At 42.7% G+C, this 19,308-nt stretch overlaps 2 protein-coding genes across 2 annotated transcripts; both read left to right on the forward strand.

Moving 5' to 3' along the window:
- The first annotated feature begins 3,531 nt into the window (after positions 1–3,531).
- On the forward strand, positions 3,532–10,323 carry LOC111947888 (endoplasmic reticulum aminopeptidase 1-like). The gene is made up of 9 exons (XM_023958345.1): positions 3,532–3,707; positions 4,697–4,700; positions 6,085–6,311; positions 6,402–6,558; positions 7,129–7,313; positions 7,382–7,543; positions 7,616–7,756; positions 9,114–9,195; positions 9,297–10,323. The coding sequence occupies exons 1-9, from the start codon at positions 3,532–3,534 to the stop codon at positions 9,465–9,467; spliced, it is 1,305 nt and encodes a 434-aa protein (XP_023814113.1). The 3' UTR covers positions 9,468–10,323.
- Positions 10,324–12,713: 2,390 nt separating this feature from the next.
- Positions 12,714–14,606, forward strand: LOC111947872 (nuclear factor 7, ovary-like). The gene has a single exon (XM_023958247.1). The coding sequence runs from the start codon at positions 13,145–13,147 to the stop codon at positions 14,558–14,560; it is 1,416 nt and encodes a 471-aa protein (XP_023814015.1). The 5' UTR covers positions 12,714–13,144; the 3' UTR covers positions 14,561–14,606.
- Positions 14,607–19,308: the final 4,702 nt, after the last annotated feature.

Genomic DNA, 19,308 nt, shown 5'->3' on the forward strand with positions numbered 1-19,308 from the left:
CTATTATTTCGCAGACTTTGGAACGGCCTAAAACCAGCGAATTGGCGTCCCTGCATTGCGCGCGCCCCTGTCTGAGAGAAGGAAAAGGGGAGGGGTAGTGGGCGCAGGCAGCGAGGAGCGCAGCTGCCATTATGCAACACCTGGATCATTGCATGCGGTTGACACAATACAGATTTCTGTATCACACTTGGGGGTCCTGCAATGGGGTCAGACGGCGCTTTCTCAGGGGCTCATCTCGTGGAGCTGATGTGAGATCTGCTGTTTTGGCATAAACGTCTTGGAAAACCCCCTCTGACCTCTTCTCTTTGACAAATGCAAGATAGATTTAATTCTGTTCTTGCAGTAAAGAACATCCATCGCCCTCTGGTGGACAATATCAAAGACCACGTCAGTCTTTGGCCGCCTTTACACTGCAGGTCTTGATGCTCATATCCGATTTTCTGACTATATCCGATTTTTTTGACGACCCGCTTACATCATCTTTTAAAAGTGATCCGTATCTGATTTTTGCATTTACACTATACAATGCTAAAACAAAGAAATAAACGGCTTCTAGCCTGTTCCATAGCAACGGTGTCCCGCTTCATTAGTTACCGTTTGCGTCCCGACCGGGACCGGACGGGACCGGGACCGGACGGGACCGGGACGGGACATAACAGCGGTTTCCAACTACGGTCTGAAGCCTGAGGCTGAAAGGTAAACACACTGACAGCAAAATCAGCGCACAAAAAACACCTTAATAAGTCATGTGATCTGAGTTGGTGGTGTCCTGAATTGACGTCACTGAGGTACGACTCGCATTTACTGGGGAATATCCGATTTGTCTGCTTACATAGCACACGCAAATGCACGTATCCGATTCGTTTCCAATTTATTTCCACATATGAGAGAGGCCTGTATCCGATCTGAGAAAAACGGAATCCATGCGCTTTTGTCCTGCTTACACGTTCACCAATCATATCCGATCTGTGCCACGTGAGAGGAAAAAATCGTAATTGGGTCACTTGAACCATGCAGTGTAAAGGCGCCTTAGAGAAGATTTGTTCATATTTGTACAACATGAACACAAACTCTAAATCCTCCAGTTTCCTCACAAAGCCGTTGGCGCAATCCAGTGTATCATCATCCATTGTGTGCAATGATGTTCTCAAATGTCTGCAGGAGGCCATCATAATTGTTTGCCATAGTGCTCACTATCCGTGATGTGAAATTCCATCGAGTAGGAGCGTTGCTGAGCAACCTTGAACTGCCTGCAGACTCCAGAAAAGATGTCCTCTTTGTGGATTTTGAAAAAAATGTGGCAAATTTAGAGAGTGATGCAAACAAAAATTCTGCATTCAGGCAAGCATTTCGCCCCCTGTGACAGCACCAGATTCAGTCGGTAGGCATAGCAATGCACAAACATTGCACTGGGGGCTAGTGCTTTCTCTTCACCACGACGGACCGATAGAGCGGCCGCATAACTACGGACGCCGCTCCGATCCACCTGTCAATCACACGCTCCGATCTTCCCTCACTCGTGAACAAGACCCCAAGGTATTTAAACTCCTCCACCTGGGGCAAGGACGCCCCACCCACCGAGAGATGGCAAACTACCTTTCTCCGGTCAAGGACCATGGCCTCAGATTTAGCGGTGCTGACCCTCATCCCAGCCGCTTCACACTCGGCCGCAAACCGCCCCAATGCACGCTGGAGGTCCCGGTTCGATGAAGCCAACAGGACAACATTGTCTGCAAAAAGCAGAGAGGAAATCCTGTGGTCCCCAAACCAGATCCCTTCCGGCCCCTGGCTGCGCCTAGAAATTCTGTCCATAAAAACTGTGAACAGAACCGGTGATAAAGGGCAGCCCTGCCGGAGTCCAACGTGGACAGGGAACAGGTCTGACTTACTGCCGGCTATGCGAACCAAGCTCCTACTCCGGTCATACAGAGACCGGACAGCCCTCAGTAAGGCTCCCCGGACCCCATACTCCCAGAGCACCCCCCACAGGATGCCACGGGGGGACGCGGTCGAACGCCTTCTCCAAATCCACAAAACACATATGGACTGGATGAGCAAACTCCCACAATCCCTCCAGCACCCTAGATAGGGTGTAGAGCTGGTCCACTGTTCCACGACCAGGACGGAAACCGCACTGTGGTTCCTGAATCCGAGGTTCGACTATCGGACGGACTCTCCTCTCCAGTACCCTGGCATAGACTTTCCCAGGGAGGCTGAGGAGTGTAATTCCCCTATGGTTGGAACACACCTCCGGTCCCCCTTCTTAAAGAGGGGAACCACCACCCCTGTCTGCCAGTCCAGTGGTATGGTTCCCGACCGACACGCGATGCTGCAGAGACGTGTCAGGCAAGACACTCCCACAGCATCCAGAGACTTGAGGTGCTCAGGGCGGACTTCATCCACCCCCGGGGCCTTGCCACCGAGGAGCTCGTTGACTACCTCAGTGACTTCAGCCCGGGTAATAGACAGCCCCACCCCAAAGTCCTCACTCTCCGCTTCTTCAAAAGAAGGCGTGTCAATGGGATTGAGGAGATCCTCGAAGTACTCCTTCCACCGCCCGACAATGTCCCCAGTCGAAGTCAACAGCTCCCCACCTGCACTGAAAACGGTGCCTGGGGAGAACTGCTTTCCCCTCCTGAGTCGCCGGATGGTTTGCCAGAATTTCTTCGAGGCCAACCGATAGTCCTTCTCCATGGCCTCCTCCCAGGACCGAGTTTTCGCCTCCGCAACAGTCCGGGCCGCAGCTCGCTTAGACTGCCGGTACCTGTCAGCTGCCTCTGGAGTCTCGCAGGCCAGCCAGGCCTGGTAGGACTCCTTCTTCAGATTGACGGCATCCCTTACTTCCGGTGTCCACCACCGGGTTCGGGGGTTACCGCCGCGACAGGCACCAGAGACCTTGCGACCACAGCTCCGAGCATGGTCCACTCGGACTTAATGTCCCCAACCTCCCTCGGTACCTGTTTGAAGTTCTCCCGGATGTGGGAGTTAAAGACTTCCCTGACGGAGGGCTCAGCCAGACGTTCCCAGCAGACCCTCACAGTACGTTTGGGTCTTCCAAGTCTTTCCGGCCTCCTTCCCCGCCAGCGAATCCAACTCACCACCAGGTAGTGATCGGTGGACAGCTCCGCCCCTCTCTTCACTCTTTTTGAGCATGAGTGTACTTCTTCACTGATAACATTCACAAGGCTATCTAAAAATAAAGAAATACAAAAACTCTTCTCAGTTTGTTTATTCTACTTTTTTACTCACATCCTGTGCTTTTCGCCTTCAGATCTGCAGCTCAGATGATTTGGACGAAGGGCGAATGAAGCACAAAGAGTTTTGCTCCAAATGAAAAGACGAGTCTGGAACCTCTGTGAGTTTTCCTGCTTTTAACAAGAATATCAGACGGAAAAAAAAAAATCTGTCCTCATGTGGCTTCGTTGATTAGCAATGTTAACTATTTTTTAGTCTTCACCGTATTCATTAATTCTGATTTAAAGTTACAATGTGAAGCTTCTCAGCGAGTGTGATACATTTTGAGCTTGAGGGATGTGGACTGATTGGCAGAAGTGGTACTCGGGTGATGAGCTGGATGTTAGGGCCATCATGGACACCTGGACGCTGCAGGAGGGCTTCCCGCTGGTCACCGTGGAGGTCAAAGGGCGGGAGGTCAGGCTGAGTCGGGAGCGCTTCTCCAGGACGGACAACCCCTCCCTCACTGAAGGGTAATAAACCCATACGTCACTCCTCAATACATCCCTATTCCTTTATTCATCTCCTAAAGCCAGAACAACAGCAGTGTGATGGCTGCCTACGCTGCAACACCATCAGGACAGTAACCTCCTGCACCACACCCTACATATATCTGTTCACTTTATTTGTTTGCATATACTTTTAGATTTCTTTTTCAAAAATAACACACATTTGATCATAAAATTTATTAACATGTTTCAGTTTACTTTATTATAATTTGCTTTATTAATTTGATGTTATGCTTTGAGTTACCAGTGCTAAAGGGAACCATTGTTGCTGCTGCTGCCATCTGCTGCTGGAACCATCAAGTCAGGCCTGACACAACAATGCATGCCAGTCAGCAGAGGCCTTATATTCAGCAGGCAGCTAATTGGACTGAACCATCACCCAGTGGACAAGGAACTCTTTTTATGTTTCTTTACTTTAGTTTCCATTTTGATGGTCCTTAGTTTCATTCATTGTGGCGACAGTGGCTCAGGTGGATGAGCGGGTCGTCCAATGATCGAAGGGTTGGCGGTTCGATCCCTGCTCCCACCAGCCAAAATGTCGTTGTGTCCTTGGGCAAGACACTTCACCCTCCTTGCCTCCAGTGTTGCTCCACTGGTGTGTGAATGTGCATGAATGCTCCCGGTGATGGTCAGAGGGGCCGTAGGCGCGAAATGGCAGCCACGCCTCTGTCAGTCCGCCCCAGGGCAGCTGTGGCTACAACCGTAGCTACCATCACCAAGTATGAATGAGGAGTGAATGAATAATGGACATAATGTAAGCGCTTTGGGTGTCTTGAAAAGCGCAGATAAATCCAATCCATTATTATTATTATTATTGTGTATGTTAATTTATCGCATCTTGGACATTAGTTTAGTTTGTTCTCTGTATTTTGTCTTAGTCTTTTTAAGTTCCCCCTTGTGTGTCTAGTTGGTTTGATCAGCCACTATTTATGTTCCCCTGTGTTTGCAATTAGGAAGGTCAGTTCAATTATGTTGGTTTGTCTGTTCAGTTGTCCTCTGTTACATTTAAAAGCTTGAGTTAGTTTTGTTACTTGTTTTGTTCCTGTCCTATAAATAAAACCCTCTCAAGTGGGGCCTTGCGTTGGGCCCCTCCCGGCGCGACGGGGGGGCTGCTCTCCTGGTTGGGCTGGGGCGGCGGTCTCTTTCCCCCCATGCCTCCGTGCTCTCTGGCTCTGGGGGCCTCGCGGCGGTCCTGCTGGCCCTGGCTTGGGTGGCGGATGTGATCGCCCGGGGGGCGGTTGTTCTCTGCCTGCTGCCGTGTGGCGTTGGGGGGGTTCTAGCTGCCGCTGCTGCTGCTACGGGGGTCTTGGTGTGGGGGTGGCTGAGCACTCTCCCTCCTTCTTTTCACATTCCACCATCCATTTTAGAAGACCATAAACACTCACCTGAGCACAGGTGTTAGCTGACCTTTGCACTAATCGTTTGCATGATTGAATGAATGAAAGATTTCACACTAGATGGTTTAAAGGCACAGGTATGCGTGTGAACACTATCTGTTTTGTGTACATGTTGACATGTGGACATTTATGCAGCTACCAGGTGTGTTGATCTGACCCTGGTGCAGTGTGGTGTGGCTTAGACCAGGCCTCAGACCAGTCACACGCACATACACACACACACACACACACTGAAGGAGGAGGGTTTGGGGAAGAGACAGAGGGAGTTAAAATTGTGTGCCTTGTCTAGGTTACCCCACCTTGGTGGGACACAGCCTTGGTAAATGAACCAGGTGTGTTGATAACATTGGAGTGTGTGTGTGGACAGGCCCCGCCTCTTTGAGATTTGTACTACATTTGAACCTTACCATAATGATAAACTTCTAGTAAACTTGTTGCTTTATGCTGCTTCATGGTTTTATCCCTCCCCCTCCTATTATCACCGTCCTATCCCCCCCTCTCTAACATCCCTCTCTCTTCTTCCCTTCTTTCCTTTTCCGTCCGGTCCAACACCAAAGATTTTCAAACATGGTTGAAATTAATAAAGTTTGGCCTCAATTACAAAAGGGGTTTATTCAGACATACCTCTGGTTTGTCTGAAAATTAATAACCCCTATTGTTAAAGTAAAATATGTCCAACACAAGAGGCCCTCAGTTCTCATCTGACTGCCCAGCTGTTGGACAGGACAAGTTAAAAAAAATAAAAAGAAATCATATTTTTTTTGTGTTTTGAGACAGAGTAAAAACTATTTTATTCCCTGTAAAGGTTTGATCAATCTGTGTGTCAGCAGGTTTTTGTGGCAGATCCCGTTGACATGATCAACGCCTCCCGCTCCGTCCACCGTTTCCTTCCAAAAATGAAATCTGGTGAATGTTTGCAGACTCTTCCTCACAAACATGACTAGATATGTGAGCTCCCCCCCTCACCCTATGTCTCCTCCCTTTCAGACGTCCTGTACCTGCCAGAGGAGGTGGACTGGGTGAAGTTCAACGTCAACATGAGCGGCTACTACATGGTCCACTATGGCGGTGGGGGCTGGAACTCCATCATCTCCCTGCTGCATCACAACCACACAGCCCTGAGTGGCAACGACCGGGCCAGCCTGATCCACAACGTCTTCCAGCTGGTCAGGTCCGTCTCCTGCAGGAACACACTTCCTGTTTCATCTCCTCTGGGCGGAGTCACAGTTCTTCACAGAGTCTGGTCACTTGTTATGTGCAGTGTAGAGAAGGTGAGGCTGGACACGGCCCTGGAGCTGTCCCTTTACCTGTCCAGAGAGACGGAGATCATGGCGGTCTGGCAGGGCTTTGGGGAGCTTGTACCTCTCTACAAACTGATGGAGAAGAGAGACATGCCTGAGCTGGAGAACCAGATGAAGGTTTGTGGCGTGTCACAACGGGAGCATAAACAAAACTCTGTACTTTAAAGGTTTGAGGAGAATTGAAGAGCATGTTCACTTTAGGATTTACAATCTTCAGGAATTTGTGTTCAAATTTTGCAATATGAGTTATTTATGATTGTAAAGTGAAAATGTGTGGTATATAAAAGTAAATATAAACGTTAAAAAATTTAAATGACAGCCAAAAAAATTATTTTGTAGTATTTATGGTATTTTCTCTTCCTCTACATTTACCATCAGTTTTTTTATACTGTTCTTTTCTACAGATCATTTTGTAATAATCTCTTCATATGTTGCTGCTTTAATGCCTTTTTCTTTACATGAGCAAATTAAAAAAAGAAAGAAAAAGTCGTAAATTAAGTCAACAATTTAAACAAGGGAAATATTATTTTTTAAAAATAATCTATCATTAGTCAACAGATCGTAAAGTTGTGTCTTTCTCGTGCTTACCATTGAAAAAAGCTGAACTTCACTGATTGACGTCCCTGCTAGTGCAGATCAGTGGATCCCATATTGAGGGGTAAACCTGCATCCGCTTGTCTCCTTTAGAGCTTCATCGTGGATCTGTTCCGGGGGCTGATCGATCAGCAGGAGTGGAACGACTCTGGCTCGGTGTCCCAGCGAGTGTTGAGGAGTTACCTGCTGCTGTTCGCCTGCGTCAGGAATTACAGTCCCTGTGTGACCAAAGCCACGCAGCTTTTTAACCAGTGGAGGGATTCTGATGGCACCATGAGGTCAGAGGTCACAGCAGTGTGTAAAAACGTTCCGTCTTTAGTCTGAACTGACACTCTTGTGGCTTTAGCCTCCCTGTGGACATCACCATGGCCGTGTTTATGGTTGGAGCTCGCACACGGGAGGGGTGGGACTTCCTGTATGAGAAGTACCGCACGTCTCTGCAGATGTCGGTGAAGAGCCGCTTAAAGTGGGCCATGGCGGTCACAACGATGACGGACAAGCTTCAGTGGTGAGTCTCAGCAAATGAGTACATCGGATTTCAAGGTTACTGCACTGAAGCTAAACCTCTCCTCCTCTGTAGGATGATGGAGCAGAGCCTCAACGGGGAGGTGATGAAGACCCAGGACCTCCCAGATGTGATCATCTCTGTCGCCAGGAATCCTCATGGCTTTAAACTGGCGTGGGACTTCCTCAGAACCCACTGGCACACGCTGATTCAGAAGTCAGTGAACTCATCACGCATGAACATTTCAAACAGCAGGGATGGTACCAAAACGGTGCAGAGATATTGCAAATACAATAATAAAGCATCACTGTATAAAAACAGGCATCTCGATGCTTCATTGTTGTGCTTCGTTATGCGGCACAATTCTAGCCAACCATTTTACCTTTCCAGTTATTGTGGGCGGGCTCATATAAGGATGGGTGAGGCCGTGAGGGTGGGCGGAGCTTCAGTCAAAATGCTGAAGGCAGAGCACACATCTTACATCAAAACTTTCTAATTCAGCGTCCTGCTGAACAAGAGCACTTTGAAGAATTCTCAGAAAAAAGATCGTTGTCATGGTGATGAGCGGTAAAATCCGTGCTCAATGGAAACAGATGACTGTCAGAAAGAAGGAAATCGAGCATCTGAGACACTTTCAAACGCTCTCCTGTGCTCCTGTGTCGCTGCTTTGTCACACTTAAATGTTTTTGGAAAAAGTTGGTGATGTGTTTTTTCAATTTTTGGGGAACCGATTCGAGTACCGTTTAGGCGCCAGCTCTGTTTTTCAAAGTACCAGTTCAGTATCGGATAAAATCCCAACGATACCCATCCCTAATCCACATCAATGCTTTAAAACCAAATGATACAAAATAAACTTTATTCTGAGCACATGACACATTTCCAACAGTTACTTTACAATTCTGAATCATCCAGTAGTACTTTTTGTAGATTTTGTAGATTTTGTATAAACATCAACATATTTTGGTCTTCTGAACATATTTACATTATTTTCTTTAGTCAGATAAAATAAGGATAACAATAAAAAAGGTTATTTTTGTCTGATGAAGGAAAACAAATATCATTGCATTTATTTAATCAAGTTCTATAAAAAAATAACTTTACTCCTCTGTAAATAATTCAGTAATAATTAAAAAATGTGTTGCTAAAACATAAAAGAAATCAGAAAAAATTAAGATCTTTCTGATAATTTTCTATCAGAGGCCAAAACTTTGTTCCCAAACTGAATGTCATGTGCTGGATTAGTAGCAAAATGGCTTTCATGAGTAGAATTAAAAGAGGAAAAGTTCTTTATGGTTTGCCTGATTTTCTGGTAGCAGGACACCTCGGTTAGAATCCCGCCTGGACCCTTTCTGTGTGGAGTTTGCATCTTCTTCTAGTGCATGTATCTCTGATTAGTGCCTCTAAATTAGAAAACTAGAATGGGCTCCAGCAATTAGTCCTAGCCAGGATGGAACAGGATAATCAACGGATGGGCTAAACCTAAAAACCAACTCAGTGCTGCTGTTTTCTCCAAAGAGGAGGTCAAGATAAAGTGAAATTCAATGCATTAACATTATTCTGTGTTTAACTGCAGGTTTGACCTGGGATCCAGCACTATATCCCACTTGGTAGCCGGAGTAACCAACCAGTACTCCACCAGAGAGATGCTTCACGAGGTGAGAGATCATTTCAGGCCACTTTTGCTAGAGGACCTGGCAGATCTAATACTTTTGTGTGTCTGTGTGTTTTTTGTTTATTGCTTTGCTCTTGCGTTCAGATACGAAGCTTCTTCGACTCCCTGACAGAAGAGGCGGGTTCTCAGATGAGGTGCATCCAGCAGAGCTACGAGACCATCGAGGACAACATCCGTTGGATGGACAGGAACCTTCCTCTGCTGCAGGCCTGGCTGAACAAACATGGCAGCAGAAACCATCATCAGGAGTTATGAGGGGGGGTTGAGGGGTCACAAAAGCCAAAACAGAAGCAGGTCGATGATGGAATTTCTATATTTATACTTGATGAAAAAGGTTTTACCTGATGTATTTTTTTTGAACGGGAACTAAAGTATGAAAATTAATTTATGCCAATGGAAAGGTTTAGGGGTTTTGACAAACATAAAAATGAATTATTGCATAATTTAAATACATTTTAAGTGCATACGATTGTAGCTTAATTGGATTAAAGATTTTGATTTTTTGTGATGTATTTTAGGCACAAATTTGGGACCTGGACACTTTTTCTAAGATTGATCCTGATGTGTTTCTGTGGGTTTGTGTTAACGGTAGGTTTTGCTGTGGGGGGCTATGTTCAACAGCACTGACGTCTGAATTTCTGTGATTTTTGTTTTTATTGCACTATTTTTTTAATGCTACAAAAATTGTAAATAAAAAAAAGACTTTATTCAAAGCAGATAATTGATATTTCTGAAATATTCAGTATCAGATCATGTTTGTGATCAGTTTATCAAAGATAAAGTTTCAAACTTGATTGAAAATATTATAATTACGTTTTAGTTAGATTTTAAATGAGATACTACCTTAAGTTGAAGTAAAAATAGTTTCTAATTGCAGAAAATAATGTAAAAATGTATTATTTATAGTCATAAAGCTTTATCAAAAATGTCCTAAGTTTATAAAACATTGTTTTATATTGGATTAAGGAAAAACATAAAACTATGACAGGTTTTTTTTAGGATTTATTTTTCTGTGTGTTTTCAGTTTTTAGTTTTCTAATTTTGGGTTTTTTGTTACCTGTAGGCCATAATCAACAAACCTAAAAGTAATAAAGACTTGATTGATTCAAAACTGTGTGTATTATTTTTTATTAAATCAACGTTTCTCTTTTTAAATTCACTAAATGAAATTGTTTTTAAATGTATTTGCTCCATCTTATCTGAAAGTGTGAATAACATTTTTATATATTTGCAGATCTATATATATTGTAGAAAATGTATGTTTTAATATCTTATTCTTTATTATGTTACAGCTTTATCCTTAGTGTAAAGTATTCTTTATTATGTTACAGCTTTATCCTTAGTGTGAAGTGAACTTATTTTGAACTTTCCAGATTTATGGTCGTGTGACATTCCTTTTTGCTTTATGGTTGCAGCATCCTGTGAAGAAGCAGGATGTTCTTTGTGCAAACTTAAGTGTTTTTCATAGGTGCAATAAATATGCCATGGGCGATATCCGTACCATCTGGGTTGAAGATTCTTCCCCTGAAAGTGTGAAGATTCGTGTTCTCATGTGGAGGTTGGAGATGACCTTTGCTCTGGACACCGGTAAAAGGAACCTTGAGTTGTCCAGGAATGATTTACTCTGACCAGATGGGGACTCTTTTGATCATCGGACCGTGTGCGCCGGTCAAACGGGCCCCCGGGAGGTGGAGCGGATCCGAAGCTGGCAATCGTCAGCTATTGGCCAGAGGAAGCAGGCGGGCTATCAGCTGACGAATCAGAGCGACCAGGGGCGGAGATCCAGCGACCACGATCTTTCCGGCAGACGGAGATTCAAACACATCTTAAAAAGACTGGTTTTAAAGTTTTCCATTGTTCTTAGGAAAATCTACGAGTAATTCGCATGTAACTTGTGCGTCAGTAGATCTTTACTTGAGAATCCAGATATATCTGCATTAATGTTTTAATCTGTGCTTTAGAACTATTGTCAGGGAAATAAACTCCGTGTATTTTTAAACCGGTTGAATCCTTGTTTGTTTTACCACTCTCGACTATCGAACACGCATGGATGGAAAGAACTGAAAAACGGACGATTTCTTTCCTACAATTTATATAGATATACCGGTATATTTGCAATATCTTTTAACTGTTTATTGGTGTTTGTTTCATATTTCCAGTTTCACTGGCATTGGAAAGCTGGTTATCAGAAAGAAGACTCCATCATCTTATTTGCTGCATGTTTTCCTTTGAATAAATAAATAAATATACAAATATACAAAAAAAATATACAAAAGGTCAGTTTGTACCACAACCCAAAAGTGCCTTGAATTCACTCGGCACAAACTGATCACAATTTACACACATTTCACTGAAATCACATTTGGCCCCCATGACAACAGAGCGTACTGAAAGTCAAAAAGTACATGTTAATATATAGAATACATTTCACATATTGGAATGTCACCTATGCATAATACCATGTATTATCCCGCCCGTCTCTGTTGCTGTATGATTGTTTGTCTGCACATTCCTTGTACTTACCCCCCCTTCTTCAATCTAAATTTAGCTTTGAGAACATTTTTTTTTTAATAATTTATACAGTGTTTAACTCCAACTGGTTAAAAGGGCACATAGTAGTCAAAACTTAAGTATCCTGTAGGTGTATGACATAAATCCAACTTACATCTGGTTTAAGCTGTCATCTTAGAACATTTAAAAATGACTTGCTTTTTAAAAATTACTTTAAGTTTTTGTTCATAAAAAACGTATTTAAAAAAATAACGTAAAATCAAGTAAGCCTCAGTTACCATGGAAACACCAACATCTCCCTGTAAACACAGAAGATTACTGAATAGTGGGTTTTCTGTCATTATAACTGTGAAAATAGGTTTGAGTTAAATAATATGAAAGAATTTAATGCTGCAATATTTCCAGCCACTAATACAAATAGCCACTCATACAATCTACTCCAAAATAATGTTTATCTATAGCTTCTCTCCTCAGAGATTAATGGACAAACACCTTCACATGTTTTCTGTTGCTCAAAGAGCTGTTTCCTATATTCTCAAATGGAAATGCAATCATAAAATATTAGAACAAAGAGTAAAGGAGAGAACAACAGGAAATCAGATTTCCTGTTGTTCTAAAAGAAAAACATGAAAACTTAAAATTACAAGATTTTAAAGGATTATTAGGAATTATGTTTTAAAGAAAACTGTTGTACTTTTTGTAAAAAAAGGTATTACAAAATTGAGAGTTTGTTTGTTGAAAATGTATTTATGACTAAAAGCCTCTTCAAAGATTTATTTCTGACTTTCATCTAAATTTCCAGTCCCTTTTATACTAGATCAAACTATTTAAAAAAAAACTGTTGATACTTTATCAGATTAAGCTTTCAATGATTTAGAGATGTTGGTAAATTTACATATTAAAAAACAAATATTTTAAAATCAAACCACTTATGAAAACATAAAATATAACTTTTTTTCTGAGTCACAAGAATTCATGAAACACAAATCCCCCAAAAACTCTTTAAATGTGTAGAAGTGTTTATAAACAAGATAAAAAGCTGGAATTTTTCTTCACATTAGTTAGTGTACATATTTGTTAGTGTGACAGTTGTCTTCATGTTCATTTTATTTAAAAATGTGTTGTTTGATACACAGTTTTTGAAGAGGTGAAAAACAATGTAAACATTTAGACTGCATGAACTGTTTTTAAATAAAGATTTAACACTTTGAAACATGACGAAGAGAAAAAAACTTGACTCCACCTTTGGTGAGAATGAAGAAATGACATCTGAGGAAACGGAAAGTTAAATGACTTTGCTGAACTGAACTCAGACGCCACTGAAGGTCTTTAAATCTCTGCTGGAAAAAAAAGACTTGTGGAATATTTTCATCCTGAACTTCAAGACAGAAGCTGGTGAGTCTGAAAGACTTTGGTCAGAAATGGCTGAGAGAGCTGCTCTTCTTGAATACCTGAACTGTCACGTTTGTTCAGAGACTTTCAATGATCCTGTAACTCTGAGCTGCAACCACAACTTCTGTTGGAGCTGCCTGCAGAAGTTCTGGGAACAAACTCAGAACAAAAACTGTCCCATCTGTAAAAGAAAAACTTCTAAAGATCATCCTGCTGTGAACCTTTGCCTGAAGGAACTTGCTGACTCGTTTGCTGGAAGACAGAAATCTGAATCATCAGAGACAAAAACAGGAGAGCAGAAGTTCATGGAGGTCTGCAGGAAACATCCAGGAGAATCCAAACTCTTCTGTAAAGACGAGCAGAGAGCTTTTTGTCCTTTCTGTGAGTTTTTTCAGCACCAGAGTCACAAAGTGGTTCCTGTAGAAGAAGCAGTCAGAGAGCTGAAGGAGGAGCTGAAATCTGACTTAAAGTCTCTGCAGGACAAGAAGATCAAATACAAAACAATGGAGAAAACATACAATCAGATGATTCAACACTCCAAGAAGCAGCTGCTGTGCACAGAGACACAGATCAGAGCAGAGTTCAACAAGCTCCAGCAGTTCCTGAAGGAGGAAGAGGAGTCCAGACTGGCAGCTCTGAGGGAGGAAGAGGAGCAGAAGAGGAAGACTGTGATGGGAGAGATGAAGAGGATCCAGGAGCAGATGTCCTCTCTGTCAGAAAGTATCAGTGCTGTTGAAGCAGAGCTGCAGAAAGACAAGGAGGCGTTCCTCAGCAGTTGGAAAGACACTCAGAGCAGAGCCAGAGCCCAGAGCTCGCTGTCAGACCCACAGCTGCTCTCAGGAGCTCTGATAGATGTGGCCAAACATGTGGGCAACCTGTCCTTCAGAGTCTGGGAGAAGATGAAGGAGAAGGTCCACTTCAGTCCGGTCCTCCTGGACCCAAACTCTGCAAGCAGATATCTTTATCTGTCTGATGATCTGACCAGTGTGAGATTTGGAGAAACTTCTCAGCAGCTTCCTAACAATCCAGAGAGAAACATGTATTTTGTTTCTGTTTTTGGCTCTGAGGGATTCAGATCAGGGAAACACAGCTGGGAGGTGGAGGTGGGAGATCATCCTCACTGGAACATTGGTGTGACTAAAGAGTCTGTTAAGAGGAAGGGAGAGAGTTCTATTTCACCAAAAGATGGAATCTGGTGTTTAGATCTTGAGAATGGAAAATACACAAACGGTGATGGTCAGACTGTCACTGTGACCAAGAGTCTCCAGAAGATCAGAGTCCAGCTGGACTATGACAGGGGGGAGGTGTCCTTCTACAACCCTGAAGACATGACTCACATCTACACTTACAAAGACACTTTCACTGAGAAACTTTTCCCATATTTCAATGTTGGAGAATCTGGAGACGCAAAAACCTCTAAACTCCAAATCTGTCCGACTGATTGAGATGATTTAACTCTTTTGTCATTAAAAAATAAAAATTGATCAAACCAATGCTCTGATGTTCTTTTAGCAGAAAATTTGTATTTTTGTGTATAAAACCTTTAACCCTAAAATATTATTTTAAAACTCTGATTTGTTCATTTAAAAAATTTGTTCAGATCTTGTCCGTTCCACTCCCAACATTAACGTGGATTGGATTGCAGGAAAGCTGAAATCGCAAATGTTGATTCCATTTCTGTTTTTCTTTGTTCTTTAGTGTCTCAAATATTTTGTATCTGAATTTGATTTTCACTGCAGCATCTCTAAAATGTTCAATGACATGTTTCTGCTGTTTCTGTTCAAGTAAATGTGAATCAGCTGTTAAATCTCCTTCATGAGTCAGAAAACAGGAGCATTTCAGACAAAAACTGTTCAGTTAATGTTTTTCTCAGGTTCAGGAAGAAGAAACGGATCAGAAGAAGTTTTTTCATGTTGGAAGATGGTTTCAAATAGATTCAAGTTTCTGTGATTTATTTGATTTCTGTCAGAATTTAAAAGGCTCAAAGTAAAAAAAATGTTTTTTTATTGTCTTCACATCAAAGCATAATACTACATTGATTTAAACTTTAAAAAAGTTTTAATGGTAGATATTCTTTAAGCAGCTTTACTCTTTAGGTCTTTTTGTAATTGAATTGTTGAATTTTTGAATTATCCCACCTCCATGATCAAAATATGAAATGAATTAAATGAGAAGAGCAATAATATGATGAACACACATTTGACCTGAATTCATTTTTTTTTAAATAAATACAATCAGGAAATTGTTATTTTACAGTTTTTCTCCATTGGTTTGGCTCATTTCTTGAAACAGAAATACATTCTCAAAACAACATGGACAAACCTCCAAACCACTCTGCAATTGTTCACAACAGAATGGCATTTCTCATTAGTTTCATCAAATTGCAAATGTCTTAGTACAAGTCTCAATGTGTCAGTACATCTTTCAAATGATTTAGTACAAGTAGCCTTCATTTAGCACAGATTCCATGAATAGATCTTGTTGATCTAAACTGATTGTTGATTCTCAGTCTAATGGTTGTTCGCTCCAAAATGAGTCAGCATCATTTCATTGTGTAAGTCATCACATGCACAATAGTCTGTTCAGTTGTCTAAATCAGTCAAGAACATAATACCATGAATACGGTATATGAATCACTTGGAACATTTGATACATTTATTACAGCAATTGACAGTCAGGTGAAACTAGAACTTGACTAACGAAGGAGGATGTCCCAGGCCAGTGAGGGGGCAATATAACTATGTGTGCTGCCATATCTGAGAATGGTAAGGCCACTCACATCACCAGGCTTGGCCCATACAATACACAGAAGCTCCTCATCTTCTTTGACCGCCTTCATTTTGATTTGATCCCTGGAACTGAGAGAGGTCTCGTAGGGCCTCACCTACCACTATATGTTATTGTATGGGAATATGTGAATTTCCACCATGGCCCGCCCATCAGGGCCTGGTTCACTACTCATCCAAGGATGTTCATAGTTTTCCTACCACCTTACTCTCCTTTTCTCAATCCTATTGAGGAGTTTTTCTCCACTTGAAGGTGGATAGTGTATGAACATCGAGCTCAAGATCAGAGGTCCCTGCTCCATGCCATGGATGCTGCGTGTGAGGATGTTGCAGGAGATCAGTGTAGGGGATGGTTGCCACATGTACGCCGTTTCTTCCCTCGTTCCATCACAAGGGCGAAAATACGCTGTGATGTGGACGAGAATCTGTGGCCAGACAGACAGCAGAGTGTGGACGGCCAGCAGGGTGAGGACGCTGGCCAGGAGAGGGAGGGTGATGGGAGGGTGAGGACAGCGACCAGTGAAGAACTGTTGGTTTTGAAACTCAAGCATGTGCTTGTCTTGCCCACTTAAGCAGGATGCTCACGATCTTTGAACTTGTGCAGAAGATGGATACCAACTTGGAGCGTATTTCTGCCCGAATTGAGGCAAGACTGGTCTAAATTGCCCACTTTTCGGATCAAATCTGCCTCGAATAGCTGTACCAGCCAAGGACACAGCCGGCAGAGCAAACAACCTGCTGGCGCCAGGAAAAATCTAATCTAATCAGACCCCCCCTTTGAGCTGAGGACTTCTGTCCTTGACTCCAAGAAAACAAGATATTCGCTTCCAGAGTGTGAAGACCGCTGTTGTGTTGAAGGTTGATGCTGCCTCGCAAACCCCCCCCCCCCTGACCTCGGTGCCGCCCCCCGCTGTGAACACTGAAAACCAGTACAGTTACCATTGTCAATAAAGGACTGAACTACAACTGAAAGGTGGACATGAGGGATATTTCAATGGTCCTCTGCTATAGTGACAAAACATCTAATCATTTTGACCTGAGGTGCTTACACAATGCCAAAGGGATGAAGTATTTTGGGGGCACTGACTGTTTAGATGAGAAGGAAATTTAGTTTTGACACATGAGTGAATTGTTTTGGGAGAGAAATGGCTTTTGCAGGTGAACCATGGTGTTGTGCCGAACCATCCACATTATTTTGGCAAAAGCACCAAGAGTGTTGAGAACGTCCGGTCTGATCAAGAAATGAGCCAAAGCAATTGAGAAGGATCTTTGCCATTTTGGTGGCACTCACTCTTAACATGGGAAAGGAATTTAGTTTTGAAGCACGAGTGAACAGTTTTGAAAGATATATTAGGTTTTGCAAGTGAGTTTTTGTGTTGTGCTAAACTGTAAGACTGTTTTGCCAAATGACCTTAGAGTTTTGAGAATGTAATTTCTGTTTTTAAAGAAATGAGCCAAACCAAAGGAGAAAAACTGTAAGCGGGATGCTCACGATCTTTGAACTTGTGCAGAAGATGGATACCAACTTGGAGCGTATTTCTGCCCGAATTGAGGCAAGACTGGTCTAAATTGCCCACTTTTCGGATCAAATCTGCCTCGAATAGCTGTACCAGCCAAGGACACAGCCGGCAGAGCGAACAACCTGCTGGCGCCGGGAAAAATCTAATTTAATCAGCCCCCCCCTCTGTGCTGAGGACTTCTGTCCTTGGCTCCAAGAAAACAAGATATTCGCTTCCAGAGTGTGAAGACCGCTGTTGTGTTCAAAGTTCATGCCACCCCCCCCCCCCCCCCTGACCTCGGTGCCTGCCCCCCCGCTGTGAACACTGCCTGAGAGGCGCCGATCCGTGGCTGCCCTCGGAGTGTATCGCTGAGGGCCCCCCCAACTACCTCCCTCGTGTACTGTGTGTCGTGTGAATATGTGCTTCTGTGTTTAGATGGTGTAGTTTTTTTCTTGTATCTACACATTGTAACAACAGTGTTGAGGTATGACTTTTTTTCTGTCACCAATGACCCAGACCCTCCCCATTGGTAACCCATCTACACCCATCCTAGTAAGGCAGCACATTTATTGCTGCAGCCTCAGCCAACTCTGAACTGTATATGTGTATCTGTTGTATGTCTGATCTTGTTCAGGTTGTACTGGAACTAATTTCGTATGTCGGTGTAAAGCTGTGCATATGACAATAAATGAATTCTGATTCTGATTATTTACAGCACTGTAGGCTGCACATCATTGTCATAGTTTTTGGTTTGTGTTTAAATTATAAAGTATATTATGCTGTAAACATTTTCTTTTTATTCTGATGTATGAAAGTTACTTTATGTGTGTGAATGATAATGGTTAGAATTTCCTCGGCAGTATGAGTGCAATGTTTGCTGTTACTGTAAACCTAAGAGGCTTCCATTACCCTAAAATCCTTTTTCTTTTTTTCAGTTTTTTACAAAATTGTATTCTGTTAGCTATACAAAAACAGTACAGTGACCATTGTCAATAAAGGACTGAGCTACAACTGAAAGATGGACATGAGGGATATTTTAATGGTCCTCTTACCATCTGAAAAACATTGCCAAAATCAAAAACATAGTGTCAAAGCCAGACCTGGAGATACTTATTCATGCATTTGTCTCCAGTAGGTTAGACTTCTGTACCGGCCTGCTCACCGGCCTCTCCAAACGAGCTGTAAAACAGCTTCAGTACATCCAGAATGCTGCTGCTCGAGTCCTGACCAGAACCAGGAAGTATGATCACATTAGTCCTGTGCTCAGGTCTCTGCACTGGCTCCCTGTACCTCAAAGAATAGACTTTAAAGCAGCTGTGCTTGTGTACAAGTCTCTCCATGGCCGCGCACCAAAGTACATCTCTGACATGTTAGTGCCATATGAACCATCTCGTACTCTGAGGACCTCAGGGACCGGCCTCCTGTTGATTCCCAGAGTCAGAACTAAACAAGGGGAATCAGCGTTTCAATATTCTGCGGCTAAAATCTGGAACAGCCTCCCTGAAGTCGTAAGACAGGCCTCTTCTGTGTTCATGTTCAAATCTAGACTTAAAACATTTCTGTTTAGCCGTGTATATGACTGAAAGGTCCTGTCTGCACTTTTCTTTCCTTTCCTTCCTTTATTTTTAAATCAATTTTCAACATTTTTCTTTTCTTTTAAAGTAAATTTTACGTTGATTATTTCTATGATGTATTGTGATTTTAATGCATTTTTCTGTTTTGTGAAGCACCTTGAATTACTTTGTGTATGAATTGTGCTATACAAATAAACTTGCCTTGCCTCTGCTATAGTGACAAAACATCTAATCATTTTGACTTGCAGTGCTTACACAATGCCAAAGGGATGAAGGATTTTGGGGGCACTGACTGTTTAAATGAGAAGAAAATTTAGTTTTGACACATGAGTGA

This window comes from Oryzias latipes, chromosome 9 (genome assembly GCF_002234675.1).
Source record: "Oryzias latipes chromosome 9, ASM223467v1".
Classification (NCBI taxonomy): domain Eukaryota; kingdom Metazoa; phylum Chordata; class Actinopteri; order Beloniformes; family Adrianichthyidae; genus Oryzias; species Oryzias latipes.